This window comes from Parus major, chromosome 2 (genome assembly GCF_001522545.3).
Source record: "Parus major isolate Abel chromosome 2, Parus_major1.1, whole genome shotgun sequence".
In the NCBI taxonomy this organism is placed as follows: domain Eukaryota; kingdom Metazoa; phylum Chordata; class Aves; order Passeriformes; family Paridae; genus Parus; species Parus major.
This window is the reverse complement of record NC_031769.1, coordinates 77,111,875-77,139,057: the sequence shown is the minus strand read 5'-3', so window position 1 is coordinate 77,139,057 and position 27,183 is coordinate 77,111,875. Positions and strand designations below refer to the sequence as shown.

Here is a 27,183-nt window from a genome sequence, read left to right as displayed (position 1 = left end):
ATCTAGCACTACAAATCAACTGGTATCACCCTAACTATTTCAAGAAAATAACTTTTTAAAGCTAACTTTTTTAGGTATGTAATGAAACAACCCATGCAAATCTTCATCATGGCTATTTCTAAATATACCAGCCACATGAAGTCCTAAAATTTATTTTTCTTCACAATATATATAAACTACAAATATGTAAACATGTAAGGATGTGTTACAAGCTTTTAACATGTATATGGAATAATAAAAATAATGTTTATCTGTTTAAATAAAGATATAAAACTAATATAAAGACTAATTTCCTTTTCCTTTCTTGGCCAATGCTTGTATTAAAAAGGAAACAGAAAATGTAAAGTCTACAGATGATCAGAATTGTTTTCAAGAGGATAAAAAGCAGGATGTAATCAAACATTAAATTTTAATGGCTGCATTAATGAATGACACAGTGTTTGTTATTAGAAATGTGTAAAACGTACCGTGGAGTACATGGCCTGTGGGAGAGGCCTAAATAAGCACAAGCAAGTACTTTCATCAAGTATTTGAATGAGAAAGTAAAAAGAAATCATTTTGAACTTACTTTCTATGAAAACAAGCAATAGGAGCTTGTTATAGGAACATTCATAAAGGGTAAGGAAATAAATCCTAAAAATGACTCATAGATCATTTTCTCCATTTTCTTTAGGAAAGACAGGCTGGGAAGATGAGGAGGAAGGGTTGTGCTGCATGCAGAATGGTGACTGAAATGCATAGAGCGTTGACAGGAGATGAGGCAGTCCTCGGATGCATCCCATTTGGTCTTGCACTGTTGTCTATGTCCCATTTTCTGAAATGCTCCATGGGGAAGAAGAGTGAATAGTGTAATTTTTCATTTAGCAAGGCTTTGAATAGACTTTCCCACATGATCCTTACAGCCAAGCTGATGAACAAACAGGGTATGGGAACTGTAAGGTGGGTGGAAAAGTGGCCAGACTGCAGGGGTCAAAGGCTTCATCAGTGACACAAGGTGCAGCTGGAGGCTGGTTATTGGTGTCTGTCACAGGGACTGAAACCTAGATAGACACCAGCATTGTTCAAGGTATTTATTAATGACTTGGATGACAGGCTGCAGTGCACTCTGCAAGTTCATGGGCAGAAAGGAATTGCTGTGGGGCAGGTGAATTTGATATTCTGGAGGTCAAGATGCTTTCAGAGGGACTTCAACAGGCTGGAGAAAGGGACAGGCTGAAAAGGAACATCATGGCATTCAATAAAAGCAAATGTGAAGTCTTGCATCTGGGATGGAATAACCTGTGCAGCAGTACAGGTTGGGGGCAACAAGACAGAAAGCAGCTTTCCAGAAAAAGATCTGTGGGCAGCAAGTCAGTGGTATGCCCTTGCAGCAAGGAAGGGCAACCACACACTGAGCTGTAGTAGCAGAATTGAAGGCAGAAAGGCAATGGAAGGAATTTGCCTCACCTATTCAGCAATTGAGAGTACACATTGAACTATTTTGCCCAGTTTTGACCTCTCCAGTTCTAGACAGACAATGGTATACAGGACCGAATCCCCTGGAGGGTCAGCATGATTATTTAGGGGGTTAGAGAGCAGGATGTATGTAGATGCTGAGACAATGGGCTTCGTTTGGCCCCAAGAGAAGGTGGCAAAGGGGAAATCAGTTTAACTACTGAATAGGAAGGTAGAGAGAAGATGGGCCTGACTCTTCTAGAAAGTCCACAGTGAAAGGATCAGAGTAAACTGACACAAACTGGAACATGGGAAATTTTGACTCACTATAAGAAAAAAAACCTTTTCATCATGAAGCTAAGAAAATACTGAGAAAGGCTTTCCAGGGAAGTTGCTGAATCTCTACCACTAAAGGTGTTCAGAATTCAAGTGGTCACAGCCCTGAGAAACTTCAAAAAGTGTGAATAAAGAGCTTTGAACTTGCTTTGGACAGGAAGATAGGTGAGATGAATGACAATTGCTTTTTACAACTTACAGTTCTGTGATTGTGCAATGCTGTCTATTTACAAGTTGAAAAATTAGGAAAATAACAGAAATTATTAATTTGGCCTGTAGTATCATCCTACTTGTCATTTACAAGGAAGTTTTCCTAGGAGACATGCAAGACGAGCAGAGCAACAGACCCACAGGTGAGATTATACCAAACTACTGTTGTCCTTAATCTTTATTTCAGCAAAGTCTTTACTGATAGCTTGGTCTGTAAAAAGTAAGAACTAGTTTCTGGTCAAGATCAAATCAAGTGCTTAAGAATCTTTTCCTAGTCTAAGTCTTCATAGGCTCATTGCTGGCTGTCTTCATTTTTAACAGTAAAAGCTAATAACACTGCCTTTAATTGGCTGTTTAACAAGTCAGTGTATTTACTGTTTCTTCCTCAGTATTTTGCTTAACTTACCCACAAAAGCACTGGTAGTAATTTTAAAAGGTTTACTTGCCTAAAAGGTTTGGTAGAAGAGAGTGCAACATCTAGCACTTGTTGAATGTGCTGGTTATACACAGCACTACTTATTTATTTAGACGCTTGCTGATGTACTTTAACATTTTTAAGATGAGGACTGTTCTTACACAAGATGTATCCAAAATTATACGAAACACTAAGATTAACCTTAGATTTGTTTAAGAGAGAAAAGTAAGAACCCCAAAACCTTCTGTCCTCAAACTATCTAATCATTTTGAGGTAACTTGCATGTCTGGAATCCACTGATGATATAGATGAAGCTGCTACTTACCGTCAGATGTGTCTGTCTGTGGAGAATACCCCTCAGATAAGTTAAAGGTCCCATTATCGGTCCAGGATACTTCTGAGACATCTGTGTCAGACACTGACAGCTCTTTGGCAACAATTGCAGGACTAACCTACACAGGAAACAGTCCCATACATGGAATTCTTACATTAAAAAAAATCACACTTCAGAAAGACAGTGCTTAGAGACTGAAAAAAAAACCCTCTTGTATGTCATAGCAACAAAAATCACCTCCTATTTAAGCCTTAATTGAAGAAACATGAAAATACTGTACAATGCTTAGAAGTGAAGCATCCCTCTTTGTAATAACTAAAGGCTGTATTATACTAAAGAAGCACAGAAAATTCCAGTCATTAATTTTGAAGGAAATCCTACTATAATGAAAGCAAAATGAGCCTGCAAATACAAAATATGCATAATGTAACAAAAGGAGTAAACGTGGACCAGAAAAACCAGCCCAATATCTATTAAGACCATCAAAAATTAGCTGAACAAAAAAATATTATCCTTTACCAATTTACTGAACAATATTTAGTTATGTCAGCTACAAATTTTTATCCCATGGGATATATTTTTTTGTTTTTTTTCCCCCCAGCACAAAACTACCTCCAAAGCAATCACTGTCAAAGTCAGGCTTTATACACTACTGATCAAATATTGCATAATAATTCCTATTAAGATAATCTTTTAAGTATCAACTGCTATTCTAACAGAAGAACCTTTGCCATACAATCATTTAGAATACTAGGAGAAAACTGAGAAATTTGAGTGTTCTCATACATATCTAGAAAGATTTTATAGATAATATACCTGTTTGCACCATCATTGAAAATTATTAGACAAGTGATTACAAAAATATCCAACAAATTACATAGGTTTTCTATTAATGTTTCCCTTTTGTATTTTAATTTGATAAAAATCAACTGCAGTTTCACTGTTGAAATAAAAGTAACCACCTTTGTTTTTAAATATTAATGTAATCATTCCACAGCCAATACAAAATAAACACATTCTTAGCTCAGCAGGCCAATGAAACCATTACCTTGAAGGCCAGAAGTCACAAATGCAGTAGGTTGATTAGTATAAGGCTAAAGATGGAGACTATGAATCACTTCTATAGCATATTGCTTAGTTCAGGAACACAGCCTCCTGGGGAGGTTAAAGTCTTCCACAGAAGACCAGAGACAGCAGTCTAGATAGCCTCCCATTATCTATATAGATATTTTAAAAGCAAGACAGGGCTGACTGAAAAAGGTCACCTTTGGACACAGAGCTGATATGTCTAATTCACTGTCATCTTCTGTGGGTTTTGTTTTTGCTGTTTCTGAAAGAAAAAAGATATATTTTTTATCCTACTCATGACAACAGATTTCCAGGTTCAGCGTGTGTTCTCTGTCACACAGCTTGTGTAGCAGAGTAAACTTCCACCTGCTGACACAGTGCATCATTTATGTGCTATGCTACCAGGGAAACAGGCCTGACTGAGACTGCCTGCTTATCAAAATGCAGTAACCAAAGTGGGAGCAAGAATGTTATTCTGAATACATTCTTGTATTCAGAATAGGTCTATTTACCTGCATTGTAATTCCTTCAGGAGTCTCTGTTGCTCATCTGCCCTGGCAATACATATCTCTTTTAGACTAAACTGCTGGTAAAATGCACAGGTGTAATGTGCTAGAACAGGCGGTGTTTCTTGATAATTGCATGTAATCTTCATTCTCAAACCCCTTCTTCTACCAACATACAGCTACCCTGCATTCACAGTCACGTGCAAATATGCATACAAAGCATCCTCTGAAGTCTGGTAGAATGTTGCTCTTTACAGATAAGCAGAGATACAAATTTTGCCTTCTCTGTCTGAGAATCTTTTAAACCAATATAGAATGAAGAGCACAGTCATAGTGTTCTTGGTTGCTTCTTCCTGCAACTTTCTCTTTCCTCTCTTGTGCTAACACAAGGTTTACGAGCCCATGTGGGGAACCCAAGAGGCAAAGCAAGGTAGGGAACTTGTCAGGGTTAAATTAAATTGGAGGATGAGATGCATTAAAGAATGCATCTAACCTCAACCTTTTTCCCAGGGCTGGCTTACGAAGTTTATTAAATTACAGTCTGATCTTTTTCTCTGCCAGTTTCATTTAAAACTGAACGAGCAGAATAATGCATGGAAGAAAATTTCCAGTGCTTTATTCCTTATTTCCAATTACAATCACATTACATGTAAGAGAAGGGGGAAAGACACATGGTGGTTCTCCTTGTGACTAGGAACAGCACACTGTAAAATGAATTGTATACAGGTTACAAGAAATGCATGTTTTAAAGAAGGTATTAAGTCTACTGATGTAGCACTAATTAAAAAGGGTAGGCTACCTGCAAGAAGTGTGACTACACTGCATAGATTTAATTACCAAAACTGGAACAAGCACAAAAAATAAACACTGTTCATATACAGATTTTCCTTGAAATAGCTTTATTGCTTAAAATCTAAAAGTTTCCATAATTAGAAAGATTTTAGGTGAGATAGGTGAGATTTTGTTTTAAATTGATTTCTCCCCTTTCCACACAGAAACTTGGATTAATTTGCAGTTGCTTTCCTGTGGCAATTCTTATATGCTTTTGGAGTATTTGGAGAAGAAAACAAATTCTTTTTGCTGGAGGAAGTGAAACCAAGACACATTTAGATATAGGAACAGAGTTTGGTCTCTTACTGAAAATTCTTTTACATACTTATTTTGAGACTTTTGAGCAGGTCTTTCAGCTGGGCAAGTTTGCCTTATCTAAAGAGAGAGAAGCATTGCAAGCTTACATCAAGTAGTTTTTTTCTGAAAACTTATAAGCAGTACATCTAACCACATACAAAGAGTTTGCCTTGTTTCTTTCCATGAAGTAATAATTTCTTTATTATCATACTCAGACATTTGACATACACTGTCACTCCTTATAAAGCTAATAACAGTAGCCAGGTTCAAAGCAAGAAATGCAAAGAAAGCTCCTACAGCTTCTCAGGACAAACCAAACTTTCTGCAAGGTGAAAAAAATGCTCTGCATACAGAAATACAATAATATATGGGACTGTAATTAACTACTCACCAGATCTCTGTTTTTTCTTCTGGTTGATATATTCCACTATTCCAAAATCTAGTTTCATCAGAACTGCCTTTATTTTGCTGCACAGTTTTTGTCCAAACTCATTGCACTTAAGGAAAGGACATAAAAAGGCACACAATACTGTGATAAAAAATGAAGACAGAGAAAAAATTGTATTGAAATATTGCTGTACAAGAAGTTACTCAATAAAGCTTAAACAATGCCTTTGCATAAGATAACTACTAATTTTATATAATATAGTTAGTTTTACATAAAAATGCATTGTGAAATGCCCATGTCAGACACTTTTAAGGTAAAATTCAGTTTTCAGGAGCCATTCCTACTCATCACAGAAAATACCATTATATTCATATTGATTGACATATTTTTTACTATCATTAAGACATTATTTATGGTCATTATAACATTTATCATTACCTTGACTTAGCCTGATTTTGATATCTCAACTTGACAAACATGACTATGCAACATTGTGCCAGAATGAACACACTGAAAAAGCTTGCAAGCTGACTTTCATATGACAAAAAATTGTAAAATTTTTTTTCTTTATATCTATCCTAAATTGACCCTCCTTCAGTTTAAAACCATTACCTCTTGTGATGTTTCAACAGGCACTGCTCAAATGTTTGCTCCCAGCTTTCTTATAAGCCCTCTTTAGGAAAGGCCTCTGCCCAAAGTGTTCTCTTCTCCAGGCTGAACATCTCCAACTTATTCAGCCTGTCTTCATAGGAGAGGTTCTAGAGCCCTCTGAAAATCTACATGTCCCTCCTTTGGACTCAACAGGACCATGTCATTCCTGTGCTGGGGACCCCCCGGCACTCCAGGTGGGGTCTCACCACAGCAGAGCAGAGCAGAGCAGAGCAGAGCAGAGCAGAGCAGAGCAGAGTAGAGCAGAGGGGCAGAATCCCCTCCTTCACCGTGCTGCCCACCCTGCTTTGGATGCAGCCCAGGACATGTTTGGTTTTCTGGGCTGTGAGTGCACATGGCTGGGTCATGTCCAGCCTCTCATCCCCCAGCACCCCAAGTCCTTCTGGGCAGGGCTGCTCTTGATCTGTTCATCCCCCAGCCTGGGTTGATACCAGGAGCAGCACCTTGCACTTGGTCTAGTTAAACCTCATGAGGTTCTCATGGGCCCACTTCTTGAGCATGTTAAAGTCCTTGTGGATGGCATCCACAACTGCACCACAGAGACTGGCGTCTTCTGCAAACTTCCAGGAGTGTATAAATGGGTAAATAAATAAAAACATAAATAGTCCCTACAGAGAGACCAAATAATGAACAGTACACACATACACAAATCATGACTGGGAAAGAGACCATACTTACACAAGACATAGGAGAGGACAACTCCAGGAATGTAACTTCCCAAGACAGTGAAAAATGTACATATGCTGCAGACTAGAAGGCAAAACTGACAAAAACATTAAAATTCACCATTAACACTTTCACTTAAATGATTAGATCATTTTGCAAAATAAAGATGTTGCATGCTAATGAAATCCAGAATGCAGTGCAACATTGAAGTTTGTTTTTTAAAACTGGGAAATACTTTTAACACTTTTGGTGTAAATAAGCATCAAACAGTCCATTTTGGATAATTAGGATACATCCCCTCTTCTACCATACAAACATGCTATTTTTTATTCACTTACTGTAAAGCTTTAATGAGCTCATGTTTATTGCTAAAATTATTAGAAATTATTCCCTCATTGTGTGCAAATAGACTGGACAGTTTATACGCAGGAAAAAACCCAACTCTCTAATTGCAATATTACAATGCATGCTTGCTGCATGCTTACAAAAGCAAAACATCCTTCCTCCAGCTACAGCTCTCTCCCCTGTTGTGCTACTTTGTGAAACTGTTTTCTCTCATACGCTAGTAAGCAATCTCTTCATGCTTGTTGGCTGCTCTAGCATCCCTGTTAATGACAGGACTGAGCCGAATTTTCAATATAAAATTTGAGATTTCGCCTTTGTGGTGACTGAAATATAGCAGTGCACCTTTCACAACTGCACAGTGCTCAACTGATCTGTTGAAAATTTGCAGAAAGGATCTATCTGCTTTTGGAGCTGAATTGCAATAAAATGGTTAATTCAAAGAAACTTTGCACACAGCATTATTGCCTAATGTGCTTCTAATTATAGCAGTAAAATAATGAAGTGGCTTAGAGAATGAGGTCAGGGAAAAGAAGGGAAAACACGCTATCAAAATTATCTTTTCTAAACTAGTGCTAGATATCTCTTAATAAACAGCTACTGTCATGTTACTACATTACTGATACCACATTTGCTTACTTCACTATAAACTTACTTATTTTAAATATAACTTTATTGTCCAAACAGACAACTGCTCTTTATATAATTTATTAATTTTTTCTATATAATTTTAATTCTTCTATAATTTTCATTTTTTCATCCAGTTGCTCATCTGTGTGTTCAGTCTAAACTGATATTTGAGTGTGGTACTATATACTTTCTAGTTGCTAATTCTGAATGGCCTTTTTTCAGGGAAGACTTTCTGGCAAAATTAAGAGAGATTAAAAGAGGAGAAAAAGCCTTATAGTCTTCTTTTAACTTGCTTTTGGCAATACAAATATAAAAATGTAATATATTATTATCATAATATATGTTTACATTATTTATATTTCTCTTTGGAAAAAAAAAAACAAACCTGCTTCACTTTTGACTAGAACTAAATAATTATATTCTTTGAACTCGGAGGAAAAAATGCCTTACTCTTGCTTGCCTCTTCATGAACTGGGTTCTCTAGCTCAGTCTTTCCAGTAGAAAAAGGGAAAATCACCAACTATTAGCATATAGAAGTATGCCGCAGTAAACTAAGAGGAGTTCTCTTCATGCAGCTATTCCTGAAAACTACAGTTATTTGAGAAAAAAACCCACATTTTTGTGTTTAGGAATATGCCCATTTACTTCTTTGCTTTTTTAAGTTTTTATTAAATTGTGGTGTTTTAAATTTCCTTTAAAAAGTCCATGGAATAACTGGTGAAGTTCCAACAGCTGTATGGGGAAGGACTGTATTGCTATAAAAGCTCACTGTGAACAGCACACTGACAACCTACCCCTACTCTACAGCAAAAAAATAAGTTATCAGAAACTCATGACTGAATGTGTCAGAATGTACATTTTCTTTTTCTTTTTTTTCCCACTTGTTCACTTGTTTTTTTTTCTAAATCTGTCTCACCTTTTTATTAAATCATATAGAATTGATAATCTTATTGGGGAGTGCTTACCTTGCCAGGGTTTTGTTCCTTAAAGTGGGACATTTCTTGAAGAAATACAAATAAATTCATCAGTGTTTCTGAAATGCACTGATTTATTCTGAGTCTGTAGTCTTGACTGGAATCGGTGACTTTCCAGCTGAGTAAAACAAACAAAAATATCTGACTTTGTTTACAGCTCATATGGAAGTTGAAACTGGTTGAAATCATCACGTAAAGCCTTAACCTCTGGCAATCCAATGGCTGCTACTATGTTAGAGACACCTGTGCTTCTTTCTTCGTATTTTATATTGAGCTAATTTGATTGTTTTAACTAAAAAAAAATAATCTGTTCAGTAGTAGCAGCTTTCAGTACATACAAAAATGACTGCTTATTCATTCTGGTCATATGAAGACATTGAGTTTAAGGCACAGTTGTCATCTAAATCAAGCAACTGCCCCCAAACTTGTTTACTAATATTATTTTGTCTTTAAAAAAAAAAAACACAGTAATTTTCACTGCCACAAGATGGCCACACATATTAATGCATTTCATTTTATGCATATAATTCTTGTGCCTTTTTTTTTCTCTTTTTTATCTTGTTCTGCAAGCTATGATGATGAAATTGCTACTCAACCTAGAAAAAAAGAAATTGCTCTTGAAGTCTTGCTGTTTACATTAATTTTCCTACTGAATTTTAGTTTTTCTATTATATTGAAAGGACTGTTTCTAAAGCTTATCCTGTGACTGTTCAGTACTTTTCATAAACTAAGAATCCCCCTAAAAAAACCTGTACCAAAGAATTTTCAAAAAACCATGGGATAGCATATGTGTCTATCACATTTAGGGCTGATAACTTTATCCAATATTGAGCTTAAATGGTCACATTATATACCTTTGTGGAGTAAACAAAGCATCTACAACAAAGCTGTTTTATGAAACAACAAATAATAATAAAGACATAATAAAAACAGGTCAGTCAATGTCAAGTCAAACTGGTACAAAGAATGGACGAACCACCATGCAAACACTGAGAATCTGAAGTAAATTCTACACCAGCTTTATTGAGTTATTTTTCGCATAGTGCATTGCTGAGTATGCACAGCTTTGATCAGAGTGAATGCAAGCCAGCCATGAGCAACTCTCAGATACATAACCCATTACATGTGTAATCCATCTCTGCATTGATAGTAAACATTTGGTCACAGGTAGATTGAATTACAAGATAAATAAAAATCTACATTATGAAAAAAATACTGTACATACATCGGAGCACAGCCATAAGGGGACACACAGATGGTCAGATCAAACTCCCAACTCCTATCAGCCACACACGGTCTCTGCAGCCTCATTTTTGTAAAAAGGCACAATTTCGGTCAAAAATGCTCTGCAGAGACCCTTCCTTGCATCCCAGCTGTCCTAGTTTGCCACAAGGTGGTGGGGACCAGCCAGGGACAGGAGGGAGGCAGGGACACAGCCAGGACACAGCCACACTGCCTGGAGCACTGCGACCCGCATGGAACAGCGGTTCCAGTCACAGGGTAAGGCACATTAAAGCCCAAACCCCAAAACTGGTGCCCTACTCCTGACTGTGTTATAGTATATATAGTGTTATTGTATACATGGTGTTGCAGCGGTGGGATTTCCTCCTACGTTAATAAATGATAATAGTCAGGGTGAGGGCTTTTTCCTCCCCTTTGAGGAAAAAAAAACAATGAACTATTTAAAGCAGCGCACCTGAAATGCACAGGATAAGAACCCTGTGTCTTGGACTAGGTGACTTTTGCCAATTCCCAGCCATGCAAGACACTGAATGCAGATATTTGCCCATGACAGAGGATGCAAATAAAACCATAACTCACAGAGATCACTGCAGGAACCCAGCTGGAGGGATGAGCAATGTTACACAGAGCCTTCTGTTTGCCTCCCACACACAGTAGAGATTTCAATTTCCATTATCTCTGATAATACTTTCAGAAAAGTATTGTACAAGGGCTTTGGCCTCTGGGAACTGCAATTTTTATTGATAGGCTACTCCCCCTAAAGAGACACTGCTTCCAGCTTCTGTAAACCATTCTTCAGCATTAATAATAAGTCTTTTAAGAGCTGCCCATTTATTCCGGTACTGAAAACTACTATTATGACAGTGCTCTGAATAAAAAAATCCTTTTACAGACTTTTATTCCTACTCTTTATTTAAAATTGTTGACAATCAAAGTAGAGCTTTGTGGAAGCACAAAGCAAAAATGAACAGGCCTGATGCCTGCTATCAAAGTAGAGCTTTGAAGTACCTAGGAGAACTGTAGATACTCACTTCAACAATTTTAAGCTAATAGCAAAAACAGAGGGGGGAAAGATGAAAGCATAAAGTACAATATAAATGCAAACTATTTTCAGCTATGCTAACCACTAATATAAAGACAATATAGATTAAAGAAAAGAAGCTATAACAAAGGCACAATTTTAACTAGCAAAAATTTTAAAAAATTGCAAATTATGAAGAAAAAGTGCACATTTACACAGAAAATTCCCTGCAGTTGCCTTGCTTGGTCATAGTGATGCTTTCTTTAGCCAAGTTGTTGAAAGCATGAGCTGCAGTGCAGATAAAATGCAATTCTATATGCTTTGGCCTTGTGATCCACATGTGGCGCATGGACAAGAAGACAAGCAAAAGGAGTGGATGGTACAGGTGAAATCTGCTTCAAAACTTTGGAAACCCCCTACAGAGCTCCACAAAGGAGTACTTGGCGGTTGCTTCTAGGCCACAAGAAATGGTAAGACACCTTTGTCAGTTCTACAGCAGCTACAATTTTCTATTTTACAAGGAACACCAGTCACTATTTTGAAACCTTATTCTGATCCTAGGCAATTAGAGGTGTAAGAAAGTCAGGTTGCTGATCTTCAGTGTGACCCCCAGATACACATGCTGCCTCTTCTTGTTCCCACCTCCCAACAACCACCAGCCTTGGTGATGTCTATGTTTTCTGTCTTTTTACCCTGAGCTGACTTAAATCACAGTGTTACCCACAGTCCAGAGGGTTAGAACAAAGGGGAAGCAACAGATCCCAGTGAAGAGGGAGTGAGAAAGAAAGGAGGTACATCATATGTACCTTTTGTGTATGTACCATATGTACATATGTTGTACATAAAATGTAGGTACACAGAGAGGTTATCTCATGGCCCTGTAAAAACAGAAGTAACTATTAAGCCTGCATTAGATCAAAAGGAAACAGGCACACAGTGATGCATACTCCAGAGAAATTAGTTTTCCAGTGGCCACATTTAAAGATAAAAAGGGAAAAAGAAGTCACATGAAGTGATGTAGATGATGAATGTGGAGTGCCTGACTATGACATAAGTCAACCAAGAATATAAATCTATTTCAGCATAATATTAGTGGAGTTAATTAAGGTACTCACAGTACCTTAATACATTACTTAAATGTGAACCCTATCCTTCCTGCCAAAAGAGCTTTGGGGACTGCTCTCTGGGTGCTCCTTTGGGGATAAGCAGCCAACTGAATATTTTTAAAGGCTTTTGTGGATAATTTAGAAAGTATAACATTTTATGCTCCCATCACTTATCCTTAGTTTGATACACAATGGTACACTTCCATTCTAAAACTACCGTAAATAAGGTTAAAATTGTTCAGAAAAAATAAATTACTCACATCCTTCTGCCTGCCTATTGCATCATTTCTGTAACTGAGCAAATATATAAACTGTTGCCTAGTACATGTAAAAAAAACCTACCCAAAACATTCTACCACCCAGACGCTTCCACTGATCACAGTCACAAACCCTAGCCAGAAGAGTCAGTGGCATTACATTTGCTAAAAATGACTGATGGTGTCATGCTCCCATTTCATAGCTAGACATCTGTTCAAGCAAAGCCCCATCACATTTCTCTCAGAAAGGTCAGCAGATCTCATGTTACTGGTTTAAAGATCTCTTCGTGATGTGCTGGATTTTTTTTAATTATGCGTACACAGTTTCCTATGTATCTTCGTGCAGATACAGGTACTCAGAACTGCAGCAGCGACAAGAGAACACCATGATGTGGTGGATCGGAAGGACTGCACCCACATAAACCTAGAGTTAGTAATTATAGAGCTTCTAAACCCTCTTGATTTCCCAACTCTAACCACACACATTTGAAGCCTGTGCACTATGTAATTTTCAGGGTAACTTAGAATGTAGTAGTCAAGGTGGAAGAACCAAAAGTTACATTCCCAAAGACATGTAAATCAAAATACAGGTAATATGGCTACTTGGTAGTTTTTAAAAAGGTAATATATAGAACTTACAGAATGGTGCAACTGTAAGGGATCTGGATATCAAAGGACAAACAGGCAACCAGAAGTTCATCAACTTAATCAAATTAAATCCAGCATGTAAACTATTAGCAAATCCCAATCAAGCAGGTCTACCTTTTCAGAGCTTTCACAGGTTTCTGCTGTAAGAAAGAAGTCATCACAGTGCAGAAGGGATACAGTTTAATATATAATATAATGTATATAATGATACAGTTTTTCTCTGAAGCAAACATTTTATACCTGAAGACCTATGCAAAAAAAGTAGGTTTCAAAATTTTTTAAGGTACAGAGATAAGGGATTTAAGATAGTATTCAGAATAAAAAGGTTTGTGTAATTTATTTTTTTTTTAACATAGAAATTTCAGGAGGACATAGACTGAAAATGAAAATAAACACCCCTTTCTCTTTCCAAAATACAAAATAGTGTTAAAAGGAAATTTTACAGTTAAGTATATTAAAGTACCAATGGCAAAACCTCTAAAAGCTACTATTGAACAGTGGTGGAACACAATGTGATATTGATTAGCCTTACAGACACACAATATAACACATTTGTGAATGTTATGTGCACTATGTGGAAAGACAGAATGACCAGCACCACTAAGCTAACAGCACAGCATCCTAATGACCCATGTGGCTAATTTTAAAGGTGACTATGTAGAACTGGGCTCTATCCTGTGCCACTTTTGGATCCTATGCAATCGTTAAGTATACTAAAATAATTGTATTTGTGTCATGTGGCCATGACCAAGTCAACAAGACCTACCATTTAAATGAATCACTGGGATACCATGTGAAATTGTCCTTGCATCAAAGACTTCCACAAAAGAAAAAGCAAAACCAGGAAGCATCTACAAATATACTCCATTCTTAAGACTTCAGGGAGAATTTTCATCTAAAACCTTTTTGCTCCAAATAGTACAAAGTTTTTCTAACAGAAATCTCTTCAGCTTGTAGGTATCCGTATGCACCCTATTTCCCATTGCTAATCCACAGGTGCTGCATAGATTTAGGCTCATTAACATGTGGTATTGTGGCTAACATCCTTTAACTGATCACATTTGACTATCCCTTCAATGTTGAGACTTTGGCACCCTTGGAATCTCTAAGGTACAGAGACAGATCTTGTTTTTAAATTGAAGCTGGAGAATGTAGTTATCAGCCTTAAAGAGTAGCTAACATTTCCCAACCCAAAAATTTTTTTTAATTATCATACATCCAGTAGTTCAAATACATTGTTTATAAGAACTAAATGAATTGTGTTAATACTGTGTAACATTGTTTCTCAAACTCTTACAGTGTTTTCTTCCCAGCCTCTTCTATCTCTGAGATTTCAATTTTGTACTTTTTTTTTAATTAACAGTGGATCAGTCCAATTTGCTGTTCCTGTTTTGGATTTTTTTCAAGGGAAGGTGTGGAATAAAAACCCGAAAAGTATCTTATTTCACAGCTTTTCCCCTTTTATTTCCTGACCAAGATGATTTTTTGGTAATATTACTGTACAAGAAATATGTTTAAACCATCAACATTTGATGAGGCTGGATGTGCCTTTCTCAATAGACTGCAGACTGGTGGGGCCATGTGAGAAGATAAGCAACCTTTCATCCCTGACTCTATATACTCCTTACATAGAGTGTTAAACTAAAGCCATAATTATATTTTCTTCTCTGCAACTGACATGGGAACATTTTACCACTGGTGTCCTGCTAAACAATATCAATCCAATAAATTAAGGTAGTTGTTTTGCTTATATTACTAGTTGAGAACAAAGTTTTCTGAAAATGAAAGCAAGCATATTCTTATAAAAATACACTGAAGCATTCCACAAAGAGATAGGTGAATACATCTTGTCCAACAGACCATGAAAAATGAAAAAAAGACCCATTACTAACAGGATTTTATTTTGGAGGATAGGTTTCATCTCTTCTATTCAGGTATAATACATCAGTCATCTTATGAAGTCTGAATAAGGAACTCTATTCTATTTTTTCAGCTGACCAAACGCGAACTGGTTAATTCCAGCTTTTTTTGAAGGTGATTCCAGTATACAAGTTCCTCAATACAGCAGACAGTATTAAATGCTGTCACTTTTTGCTGAATGTCCTGCTAAGACAAACAAAATATACTCCAGCTAAATTGGGGCATTTCATTGTTGAGCTCCTCTCGGCAGACTCTAGTGAGCAGATCAGTAGGCCAGCTCTCACAGGAAACCTTTCCTCTGACCTGTCCCACTCCCACTCAGCTCTCTTGAGGAGAACACCAGCTACTACTGCACTTTGAGGTCAAAGCATGATCTGACAGTCAAGTGCCATTAGTCCAAATTCATGACTTAGTCATTAAGACGTTTTTAAATGTGTCTTTGCATGAAAACGGAGTGTTTCAGCCCCATGTAAATACTTTAACTGATTTGCCTTCTGTTTAGCAAAGACTATAATGCTATTTACTATGTGCTGCTGTCATTTTACCAAGATGATCGAAGGGCTGGCATCTTTCAGATCAGGCTCCCATTTATAACTGTTACAAACACAAAAGAGATAATTTTTTTTCAGAAAAGTAAGCAACAAGACCATAAAGTCCCATTTGCAGAACTTTAAACAGATCTGCCCAGCTGTTAGAAGCAATTATTTTGAATTATTTTTCTCTTGCAAAGACAACTCTTTTAGTGGTTTTTAACAAAATCAATTGATTTTCTTCCTTCACAGACTCCACATTCTTCAGCTGAGATATTCCTAGCTCAAGGCCTGTCAAAGCCAAACAGCTAGGAAAGATGAGCTTAGTATTCCCTGAAGTGCAGAACAGCTGCACAAAAAAAACAAAAAAAGAGGAAAACTGTATTTTCAAGTGCCAAAGATTATTTCTTTTTAAATTACTTTCTGTGTTACCTAACAAGATGACTGTAACTTTTTCTGTGCACAACTTACTTTTGACTCTTTTTCATGGGTTTTAATGTATTTTGTACACGTATGTTATAACTTACTACTCTGATGCATTACTGGAGAGTTCCTAAAGCTATGTGTTTCATATTCACCATTTCAGGACCAATATTCACAGTGTGTGAGTTCAGTGTCTTTTATACATTTTTGACTATCATTAGATTCCTCACAAATAGTCAGTTTAAAAAAAAAAAAAAAAAAAGAATTATATTGTCTTTCACTAAAACTGTAGTGGACCTGATGATAAAGAACTACTGAGGGAAAATATCTCCTTATGCTAAATTGTTTTCAATTCTCTACCGGTGGCCATGCATTTCCTCACTGTTCTTCGTCTATTACTACCCATGATCATGTGCCAAAACAGAAGATATGAGTGGGTTCCTGCTCTTCACAAGTCTTTGCTTTTTGGCTAGCCTTACTAAGATGTATTTGTGCATCTGTTCCTTTGCTTATTTTTCATTTTCATTCTCAGTATGACTAATAGAGTATTGACCAATGCCACATATTTAACTATGATGTAACAATGTTCATGAAACACACTTGTGACACAATATTACATATTTTCTGAAGTAGGACATGAACTTGAGGGGAGAGAGGACGTAAAAAGTATTTGTATCCCAGAAGGGCCTACAAGGAGAGCAGTGCACTGAAACCAATCAGGGATCAAAGCTCATTCTGCACCTTCCAAAAAAATAGTACTGCTCTCCTTTCTTGAATGCATACAAGCTGAAGTTTTGATTCAGTGTGCTCTAAAAATTACACCCTTATCTGTTCATTTACATTACAATTTCTTCCTTTGCAATTCTAAGATTAATTGCTCCTGTGCAGGTCCCATAGCTCCTCCTTCTATTTCTTCTTGTTTAACTTGGACCAAAATATTCTGACCTCCACCAAACCTCATTAGCACTTCTTTAGCAATGTTCTCCAGTTATAGCCTATTTGTTATGACCAAGACAAAACCGCAAATTAATTTCAGAAAAAAAAAATTGGAACCTTTTGATTAAACTACTTTCTCAAACCTTTTTGCTCAATAGAAAAGACACAAAAGGATGAGGGATGAGCATCAGGGTCAGTTAATTTAATGGTAGCGTCAAAAATGAGAAATGGGTACAGCAGGCTCTGTTATGTTTTTCCAGGTTACTGCTTTAGAAAAGCTAATCTTTTTTCTTCCAAAACTAAAACTCCCAACTTTGACAGAAAAAGAGGTCTTAGAGTCTTAGGCCTTCTGTTCAGTTGTCAAAGCTTGCTGCAAGCCTTTATAGAGAAAGAATTGTGAACAAAATAAATTAGGTACTATTACAAAGCTGAAAACTTTTTTAAGGGGTCACATATTTCCATTTTTCTTTATTTTAAAGAATAGCAATTAACGCTTTGGTGGTTATCAGTAATGAGTCAACATTTCCTTAAGAAAAAATGCTACCTGCAACTACAATTAATTGTAATCTATGTCATATATATTTATATATAGGGCACAACCCAGATATCCCTGCAAACGGAAATGTGTAGGTGACCCCACCCCTGCAGAGACCCAATTGCTCCTGGTGATCCATTCACCCACGCTCATCCAGTTAGAGGGCTGTGCTTGAATGTGCTGCTCTACAACAGACAACCAGAACTATCTCCTGTATTTCATCTCACAACACGCTGACAAACATGCTGGAAAAGCATCCACATAAATGTTCAGATTTAAATTTAACTAGAATAAATCAAACCCAAAGCCATAATGAAATGCCCAGTTCTGATCCCTGTAGTTGCTTAATTTTTTAGATTTGCCTCTGTATTTTGGCATTGTGTTCACTAACTTCTAAAAAAAGCACCTATTTCTACATACATGACAAATACTCTTTTTACAACATCAAATATTTCACTTACACCGTTTTAGAGCCAACATTTTGATTAGCATCAAGACTATGGAAAAACCATGTGGACTTTAAGAAATCTAGATTATAAACTCTGTCATAGCCAAACATCAATAACATCTACTTTTCAAATACCTATTTTAAAAACTATTTGGCTAAATTTAATTAAGGTATTTATTTCAGAGGAATGTACTGGATCATATTTGAGAAAACAGTATTTTTAAAATTGTTACCAAGTTTTGTATCCAATTCCTTTTTTTTGTCCTGAGTGTTGGTTTTATCAGCTAATTCAAATAAAAGCCGAACTATAGAAAGACAGGTATACCTCAAAGGGACACAGTGCCCATGTCTCAAAGAAATGAGTTAGTGTTCTGTCAGTAGCATGGCTCCAACTAAACTATTTCCATGTATGACATATTGAGGCTTTGAAAGAAAAAGTGACCAGATAGAAACCACACAGTATTTTCTTTCCTTCAGCTTCAGTTTAAGAAGTACCTCAGAGCTGTTTCATTTACCCTCTATCAGACATTAAGACTCACACTTCCCTCCTGAGAAGGTTAGCATTAGAGGCAGAGCCCTCAAGAAGCAGAAGATTGGTTACAATGCAGAGAAAACTGATCTCAGGCTGAGCATTCAGGAGCACACACAAATTAATTCCATGAAGCCTCAGCCATTGCTGCACTGCATGGGAGGGCCAGCACAAGCAAGGTACAGTACCTGTCATCTTGTCCCAGATCCTCACTGTCTGGCATTTCAGATGTAAAAGAGAATTCTCTGTCTCTCTCTACCAATCTAGATAATCCAGGCAACGATCTTCCAGTCTGTTTTATATTTTAGGAGCCACCAGCCAGGCACCTGTGCTGCTCACTGCCAGGAAGAATGCTCCTTGCTCAGAGAGCAGATGTTTACAAGACATCCTAAGTGCTGCTGGTCTTGAATGAAGTTCAGAGCGGTCGGCTTTGATTGGCCGTGGCTATAAATAAACAAGTCGTGACTCACCTCACACACTATGACAGGGTGTTTAGTAGCAAGCACAGTCAACAGCCAAAGTTTGTTTTCCTTCTGGCCATGTGAGGCAGAATCACCACCCACTTACTACTTTTATTTTTCTGTTTCTACTGAAAATCTTCTTCAATATCTCCCATTTTTCTCAGGTGTAAGCAGCAACCAAAATGATGTGAAGCTAAATCACTCTAATAAAAGTTAAAGATTTAAAAATATGATAGCAAAGAGATTACTGTTAAAACTATAAACTATGAACTACAAAAAAAAAACCAAAAAAAACCTATTAAAATAACCTTTTTTTCCTCCCTGCAAAGCATCAGTCAAAAGCTGACAGAAGAAGCCAAATTATTCTCCAATGTCTAAATTCACAGATTAAAAAAATCAAAAAGAATTTAGTAATTCTTTTAAATAAGGAACAGGAAGACAAGTTTTCCATAATGATTAATTGCATTGCTTTTAAATTCTGATTCCAAGCTCATCTCCCACAACTAATCTTAGATAGGAACACCAGAACACTGTGCTGAAAGAATCCTCAAAAACTAAAGTATGATGGCAGGAGGAGACTTTCTGCCAAAATACTTTGATTGCTTCCATGGAGGTGAATTGAATATGGATTTCCTCCTATGGCTTTTCTCCTATTGCTGCATGCATGACAAGGATTCTGCCACATCAGCTACATCAGCTATGTGTCTATTAATTTTCAACACCCCTGCAACCTTATCTGTGGAGCTCTGTCACACAGTCCAAGACTCCTAGGGTCCCGTATGTCTGTCGCTCAGCACGTGGCTCAGCAATGCTCCTTCACGCAGCTTCATTCCTTCATTGAACAGGTTGACCTGTTGTTCTTAATATATTTTCAAATATATATTTTCAAATCCATATTACATTCAGAGATCTTCACACAAGAAATCTCTTTTTCTAGGAAGGAACCCAGCAAGATTTACACCTGCCTGTCCTTCATGAGACAGTAAGAATTGTCCTGGGGCTGTTACATGTTAAAAATAAATGAAAAAAAATAAAATAAGCAAAGCTGGAAAAAAGGTATGCCCTATATCTTTGATTTGCTAAGCTATATATGGTGCATTGTGAGTAACACATAATTTCTGGAAAACTGCTTAACTTTTAGAATGACGAAGAATTCTACCCTTTCTTCTTTTTTTCATATATATTTCTTCAAAAGGACTAGTAAATCTAAAAAATCAGGAGTAAAGTCCTCTGACAAAATCATGTAATTCAATATATAAATAAGCATTAATAAATATCCTGCCTACAACTGAGACTTTCCATGGCCACTGATATCTGTATATTCCAATGTAATCTTTCCTTTCCTTTCCTCTTTTTCTTCTGATAGTAATAGATGAAATAATTATGAGTTGAATTTCTTTAAGCTTACCCTGAAACAACAGAGCTGCTAAATTCAAAAATCTTAATTAATGAAAATGATTCTGTGTAACAGTTTCACCTTCAGATCAAAGTTGTGATGTCTTCTAATTAGGAAATGAAGCAAAAGAAATAACTGAAATCTGCCAACACATAGGAGCATCATTCAGAATTTAAGTGCAGCATCAAAAATGAAAGCAAACAAAACTGAACTCATTATGCAAATTGGGCTGCTTTATTTCCATGCACTGCAATATACTCTTACACAACCACATACATTTCCTATGTCAAATGCTTTTTTACAAAATATTCCATTTTAATGCATTTGATGGTTGCTCTCGGAAGCTGAAAAGCTTTCAGTATCATGTATATCCCTGTATTTCAGCCTTGGAATTTGATGTACTCCAAACTCTTCAAGTGCAGCTTTGGACTGTTCATTTCTTGGTCACACTCTGTACAGAGCTTATTGCTACAGCAGAAAAACTGTTTACTTTTACAATTCCTTACAACTCTTCCCAGCCCTCACTGAGGCAAGGAGTGTAATATCACCTTATTTACTTATTCATAAGGAAGACCTGAAAAGATTAGGTTCAAAACTGTCTGCTAAATGAGTACCTATCTAAAATGTCAAGGACCTGTTAGCTTGGAATTAGAACATTTATAAAACACTTCAAAGACTCAAAGACTAGTTTCTACTGATATCATTGCTCATCACTTTTGAAAATCATACTTGAAAACAGCATGAGTGTATAATTAGTGGAACTGCAATCACACTGAAGTATTTTGCTTGGTATCACAAAGAAGGCTATCTAGAAAAATCATCTCATTTTTTTAATCTAAACTCTTCTGTACTCAAGGGAATTATAATTTGCATTGGCCCATCTGGAGGTTTCCTGCAGATCAGGTTCCAGATTACTTCACATGCGATGGAATGACCTCTCCAAGAACACTTTGGTGGAACAGCAGCAGATAAACAGAAATACTGTACTGAATCAGGCCCAAGGGCTCTGGCATCTTCTGCAGTATCCAAAAAGGAACAGCCAAGGAAAAAAAACATTGCTGCCTTCTATAGACAGTCTTCCAGACTCCACCTTGTGGAGATTTAGCCAGCAGTGATGTCTATTTTTTAGCACTGAGTGGATTTCCATCCTATGATAACACCTGTAACATCTTGTGGTAAGGGCATCTGTAGCTTAACTGCATACTGTTTGGGAACAAAAAAACAGCCAAACCCCACACAATATTCTTTGCTGTAGCCACTTCAAGTGGTTTCCAAGAAGTCTTATATTGGAACAGTCAGATGACAGTTAACTCTCTTTAGTTTTTCACAGTGACTTATTGTTTTTGCAGACCATTATAATTTGAGGTTTTTTTGATAGGACTGCAAAATTGAAAGATGAAGCTGTTTAGAACCATTTCTTATCATTGCTAAAAATCAGTTTAAAACTTTTCCAATATGGAAAACTCAAAGTGACTAAAAATGACAGAATGAAGAAGGAAAGTCTTTTCCTACCCATGTTATTTTTCAAGGAGATTCTTATTGCCTTGCTTAGTTGCAGATAAGCACTGCACTGGACTTGATTCACTCTTCTCTGTCCTTCTAAGTTCCTTTTTGCCACTTTTGAGGCCTCACCTCACATGAATAATCCGTGCTTCTCTGAGCAACTTCTTTGTCTGAGCTGCGACATTCCAGTTTCACCATGTCTCTCTCACTTCTTGCAGAAATTTCGGAAATTTTCCCTCCCCTTGACTCTGTCGGTTCTTCAACAGAAAGAACCCCTTCTACCTTACAGTGAATTCCTTTCCTTGTGCTATTACTTCTGAAAGGAAAATGGAAGCCCTTGGTTCTGTAATCAAGAGGAAGAAGATTCTATCTACAATGTCATCCTCTGGGTCAGCTCATTCAGCTTTAAAAGCCCTATTTTGCTCACCTATTTCATACATGTAAGCTCTTGCATGCCCTCAAACATCCTCACTATTCTTTTGCAAATTCTTCCTGTGTTTACCATAACCAATTTAAGTCAGGAGAGACCAGTAATAAAATTGTTTCCAGTGACAGCATGGAATTATTTATACATTTTGATCTCTTTTCTAAGCTGTTCATCATGCTGTCATTACCACATTTTTACACAGATCTTTCCAGAGTACCTGATCTTCTTTATGTTATTTGGATAACTTCAAGAATAAATTATTCTTACTTCTGCTTCTCTCCACTATCCTGTTTTCAACTAAGTTGACCTCTCATAGACCTTTCTGGAAACCTCCTTGAGAGCTGTTGAGTATCAGCTCTTTACTGTCAGGTATGAAGACACCCCAAAAGATGTGCTGGTCTGCACATATTTCAGCAATTTGAAGGCCATGACAAATTTTCCCATATTTTCAACCAATATTTGCTAAAGTTTCCTGTACCAATTCTTTCTATGTAAAGCTGACTTCAAACCGCAAATACTTACTACATCTACTTAACTTCAAGGTCTCTCCATACACTGTTAGACATACAGAGGAGGCTGATTTTAAAAGAGAGCAAACCTTTCATACAAGTGTAAATGAAAAATCCTCAAAGTGGACCTGCTGAACACGCTCAGTTCTTTGCTGGGGTATTATACTAGGCATAACCACAAACAGTAAGCAGTGTGCTAAAAAAGATGAAGACACTTATTACACACAAAACATAGTCTGGTATTAGCTGTATGAAGGTTTAGGATCGGAAAAAAAAATAAAAAGAAAAAAAAATCTTTCAACAGTTGAAGACTAATAAAAGCAAAAGAAAAAAGCGCTCAAGAAAATTTTTCTTTCTTCATAGAATTCTGCATGTTATGCAGGAGTCTTATTTGTACCTGGATGAAATAATTAATTGTTAAACATTTTTAAGATGACAAGCTTCATTTTCAGGAAAAAACACCCCAAACAAACAGCATTCCATTTTGACAAAAAAAAAAAAAGAGTAGTGCACCATCCAAAAAGCTACACAAGATACCACATGCAAGAAATATTCACTGGGCAGAACAAAGCATATGAGTATGTATTTTTAGAGAGTCATAAAAAATTGAGTATGAAAGCAGACTGACTATCAACAGATACCAAAACCTGATTTGTATCAGCAACAATGAATTGTCATTATGAGGTTTTAGTGTTTCTCACAAAGCCCGCATAATAATGCTCCATGGTGCATGACAGTATTTCCAAGTTTCAAACACAAGCAGAAAGAGGAGTTAAAGGAAATAAGAGACAGTTCAACTGCAGTTTTAAAAGCCGATTATTACATTTTAGTCACATGAAGATAGCAAATCTTGTTCTTCACAAATATGACAGATCATGCTGGATTTGTGTGACAAACAGAGAGGAGCTGGAGACATGAAGGTAAATCTTACCACTAAGGGTGAAAAATCTCAACTGCTCTGTGACTTTTTGGCCATGGAATCTTGTTAAACAGCTATAAAAGAAACAAACCTTTGTAGGCAAAAAAAAAAAAAAAAAACAAAACAAAAAACACAAACCCTCTTAGGAATGATCTCAACCATTTCTAAAGATAACTGAATACATTTTTCAAAATTTTCAAGTAAAAATTTTGAATTTTTTTTTTTAAATATTTACATATTGTTTCATTAAATGATTTGATTTATTATACCACATTTCTACAAAGATACTAGTTAATCTCATGATCTGTAATTCAGTCAAATCACATGAAAATCATTAAAATGCATTTTTTTTCCTAGGCATACATGCTACTCAAGATTCTGAAACCTGCTCATCTTCCTGTCTCTTGGTTTATAGCACTCTGAATCTGTTTCTTCTCAGCAGTTGTTTTCTTTTCCTACTAACAAAAAGATTAGCTATGTGAAAAGCAGACCATACAGCAAGATACTCAGCCCACATACTGAGAGCACCTATGTCTAAAAGATGTTGCTGGTATGCTCACAGTTTGCTTAGATTACTTCACCATTACTTCAGTGCTGCAATCATCCTATGAACATGAGGATAGGAGCCAGTTCATATAAAATGAACTATCTAATCATATAATTTCTTCTTAGGTGCAGCATAAGAAAATCTATTCAGAGAAGGATTACTGCAATTGCAATCCAATATTAGATCCAAGTACAGGTCACTAGTTCTGAATTAAACCTTAGAAGCCTAAGGATGAATAACTGCAGGACTTCAAGTACATTATAATGTAAGCACAGCACACAGTTATACATCATTCATAATTTTCACTGACAACAACCCAATATTCCAACCCAGCATGAAGAGCTAAAGTTTTGATTAATACTCAGAATTGTTAGACAAATGTTTTCATAGTAAGTATGATTAATTTTGATTCCTTAAGCTCCACAGCCCTTTTCAATGCCTGTATAATGGAAGTGAGACAGATGACTAAATGACTGCAAATTTATCAACTGACTAACATCAACTTATCTATTTCTTTGCTTATTTTGTGACAACAGATGAACTTTCCACTGTTTACATGTCCAATGCTAAAATTACAAACATATTCTCTCCCTTTAAAAAGAGCTTTTTTTCATTAGAATTGTCTTTCTTCAGTCTTGGTGAGGAAGTTTATAAAACTGTGAAACTGCAGCAAAAGAAAATATTAAATTGTCACTAACATGACTCAATTTCAAGGTCTTATTTTCATATGATGGAGAAACTGGTAATCTGTGCTATATCTGTGTGCTACTTTCCAACTCTTAACACTTGTAACAGCAAGTTAGCAATTCTGATATACTGTAAGAAAAACAGTAACATGTACATTTATATAAGCAAAGCTTAAAATATTTAAAAACTAAAGTCAGGGAGAAAATGTCAGAATGCATGCCACTTTAGAAGGCACTTATTTGTGTACACTGATCAATAGGCTGGTTTAAAAAAAATACAGGAACCTGTCACCACAGTTCATATTATGTTTTGACCTCTCATGCTAGCCCTACCAGCTCGAGAGAAAGCAGATATAAACTTCTTAAATTCTAACACCAAAACTTAAAGAAAATAGTTCTATATAGTATCACTTGTGACAACGTAGAAGGGTAAGATAAATAATAATAAGAAGCAGCAGCTGTAAGAAATGCATTATACAAAGCAACAGTATATTTCACACAATGGCAATTCATACACACACAATTAGAAGCTGGGTAAAATGTTTAATTCTGAGTGCACTGATTAAAACAGCCAACTTTATCCTGAAGTGACTGGGTAAACCAATTTCTTCAGAGTTCTCTAAAGTGAATACTTCTCAAACCCAACCATTCTGCTCTTCTAATATCCAGCCCTCTGTGAAACATCTGCAAATTTAAAGCAATGGGAGGCCAAGGTAACACCACACAGCTCCACGGAAAAGGCAAAGGGACGGCCAAGCCTGCAAGAGGGAACTCAGCGCACTCCTGCAACCACACCTACCCCCAAAAACTACAGTCAAATGGCCCCTGGGCTAGTAGAAGTCAAGAAGGTTCAGACAAGGGATGATGATCAATGAGGACCTGCAGCTTAACCCGTTTGTCAGCAAGGGCACCTGCTGAGTTGTGAGTGAGTTGTGAGGAATCCCCCGAGCTGGCCAGGCGAGCGCTGCCAGAGCACTCGGCCAGAAGGGCAGAGTACCCGATAACCTTCACCCTGCCTGGAGAGGATGACAGGACGCATGACAATTCACTGAGGGGATGAGGAACTGCTGGGAAGACAAAACTAACTTCACTTAGCTAGGCTTTTGTCCCAAAGACAAATTTGCCATTCCCTACTCCTTTACTATTAATTTTTGTTTAAATTCAGTGCATTTCATAAGATTGTTTAGAACACAGGTATGGACCACTTGTATTGTACAGCATGACAGCCGCTCCTGTCATCACTACAACTTCCTTTTCCCTCATTTTTAAATGGACATCAAAAGATGTATAAAGAATCCTTTTTATTAAGCTGTATGAAATACATTTTTAAAGCACAATTTGCTGTTAGGAGACTGAAAAATTAAGCTTTCAATTTAGAAGTTACTTATATATAAATTCTTATATATCTATATAAATCTGTAAAACACACAATATTTTATTACAGTTTTTTCTGTTTCCTTTAGAATCTTGAATAAAGATCATTGAACCCATATCCCTGGATGTTCCTATAAATGTTCTTATAAAGAAGGGAAGTAGGAAGGTGGGAAAAAATCCCCTCTACTCAGACTTTTACTTTAATTCAGTGAGGTGTTTTCTTCATATTAAAAAAAAACCCCAACAAACAACAACAACCACCCTCCTAGGTCCAAAATAAAATAAACCCACAATAAGAAAAAAAAAACCAACCCCCCAAATAATTTATTTGGGAAACATTCAGAGCACTTTAAATACATAATTTTTCAACTGCTTTTAAAGTAACCTGCAGTGCTTTTCACCTCCTTTCAGTGACTAATAAAGCCCCAAAATACTAATTTCTATCTGCTAAAATTATTCATTACCAAAAAAAAAAGCCTCTTCAGTATGTTTTGTGTTTGATTATTGATTGAAGAAATAAGTATTTTCCAAGGTACATCTGCAAGAATTTTGAGCAAAGTATTTGAAACTAACAAAAAAATTCTACCTATGTGTTGTTTTCAGAAACTTCTATTTCTGTGTATCATATTGAGTTTCTAGCTGAATTCCCACACTTTGATACTTCAA

At 36.5% G+C, this 27,183-nt stretch overlaps 1 protein-coding gene across 4 annotated transcripts in view; it reads right to left on the bottom strand.

Moving 5' to 3' along the window:
• Positions 1-27,183, bottom strand: part of RETREG1 (reticulophagy regulator 1) — a 65,866-nt gene that overhangs the window by 4,393 nt on the left and 34,290 nt on the right. For 3 of the 4 annotated variants that reach the window (XM_015619223.2, XM_015619222.3, XM_033512145.1), the window contains exons 4-8: positions 9,092-9,218; positions 7,167-7,251; positions 5,823-5,960; positions 3,995-4,059; positions 2,721-2,847 (exon numbers count right to left, since the gene is read on the bottom strand). In XM_015619223.2, coding sequence (XP_015474709.1) covers positions 2,721-2,847; positions 3,995-4,059; positions 5,823-5,960; positions 7,167-7,251; positions 9,092-9,218 — 542 coding nt within the window. Of the gene's footprint in view, positions 1-2,720; positions 2,848-3,994; positions 4,060-5,822; positions 5,961-7,166; positions 7,252-9,091; positions 9,219-18,883; positions 19,121-27,183 lie in introns of those variants that run through there. The other variant, XM_015619225.2, reaches the window with a different exon arrangement.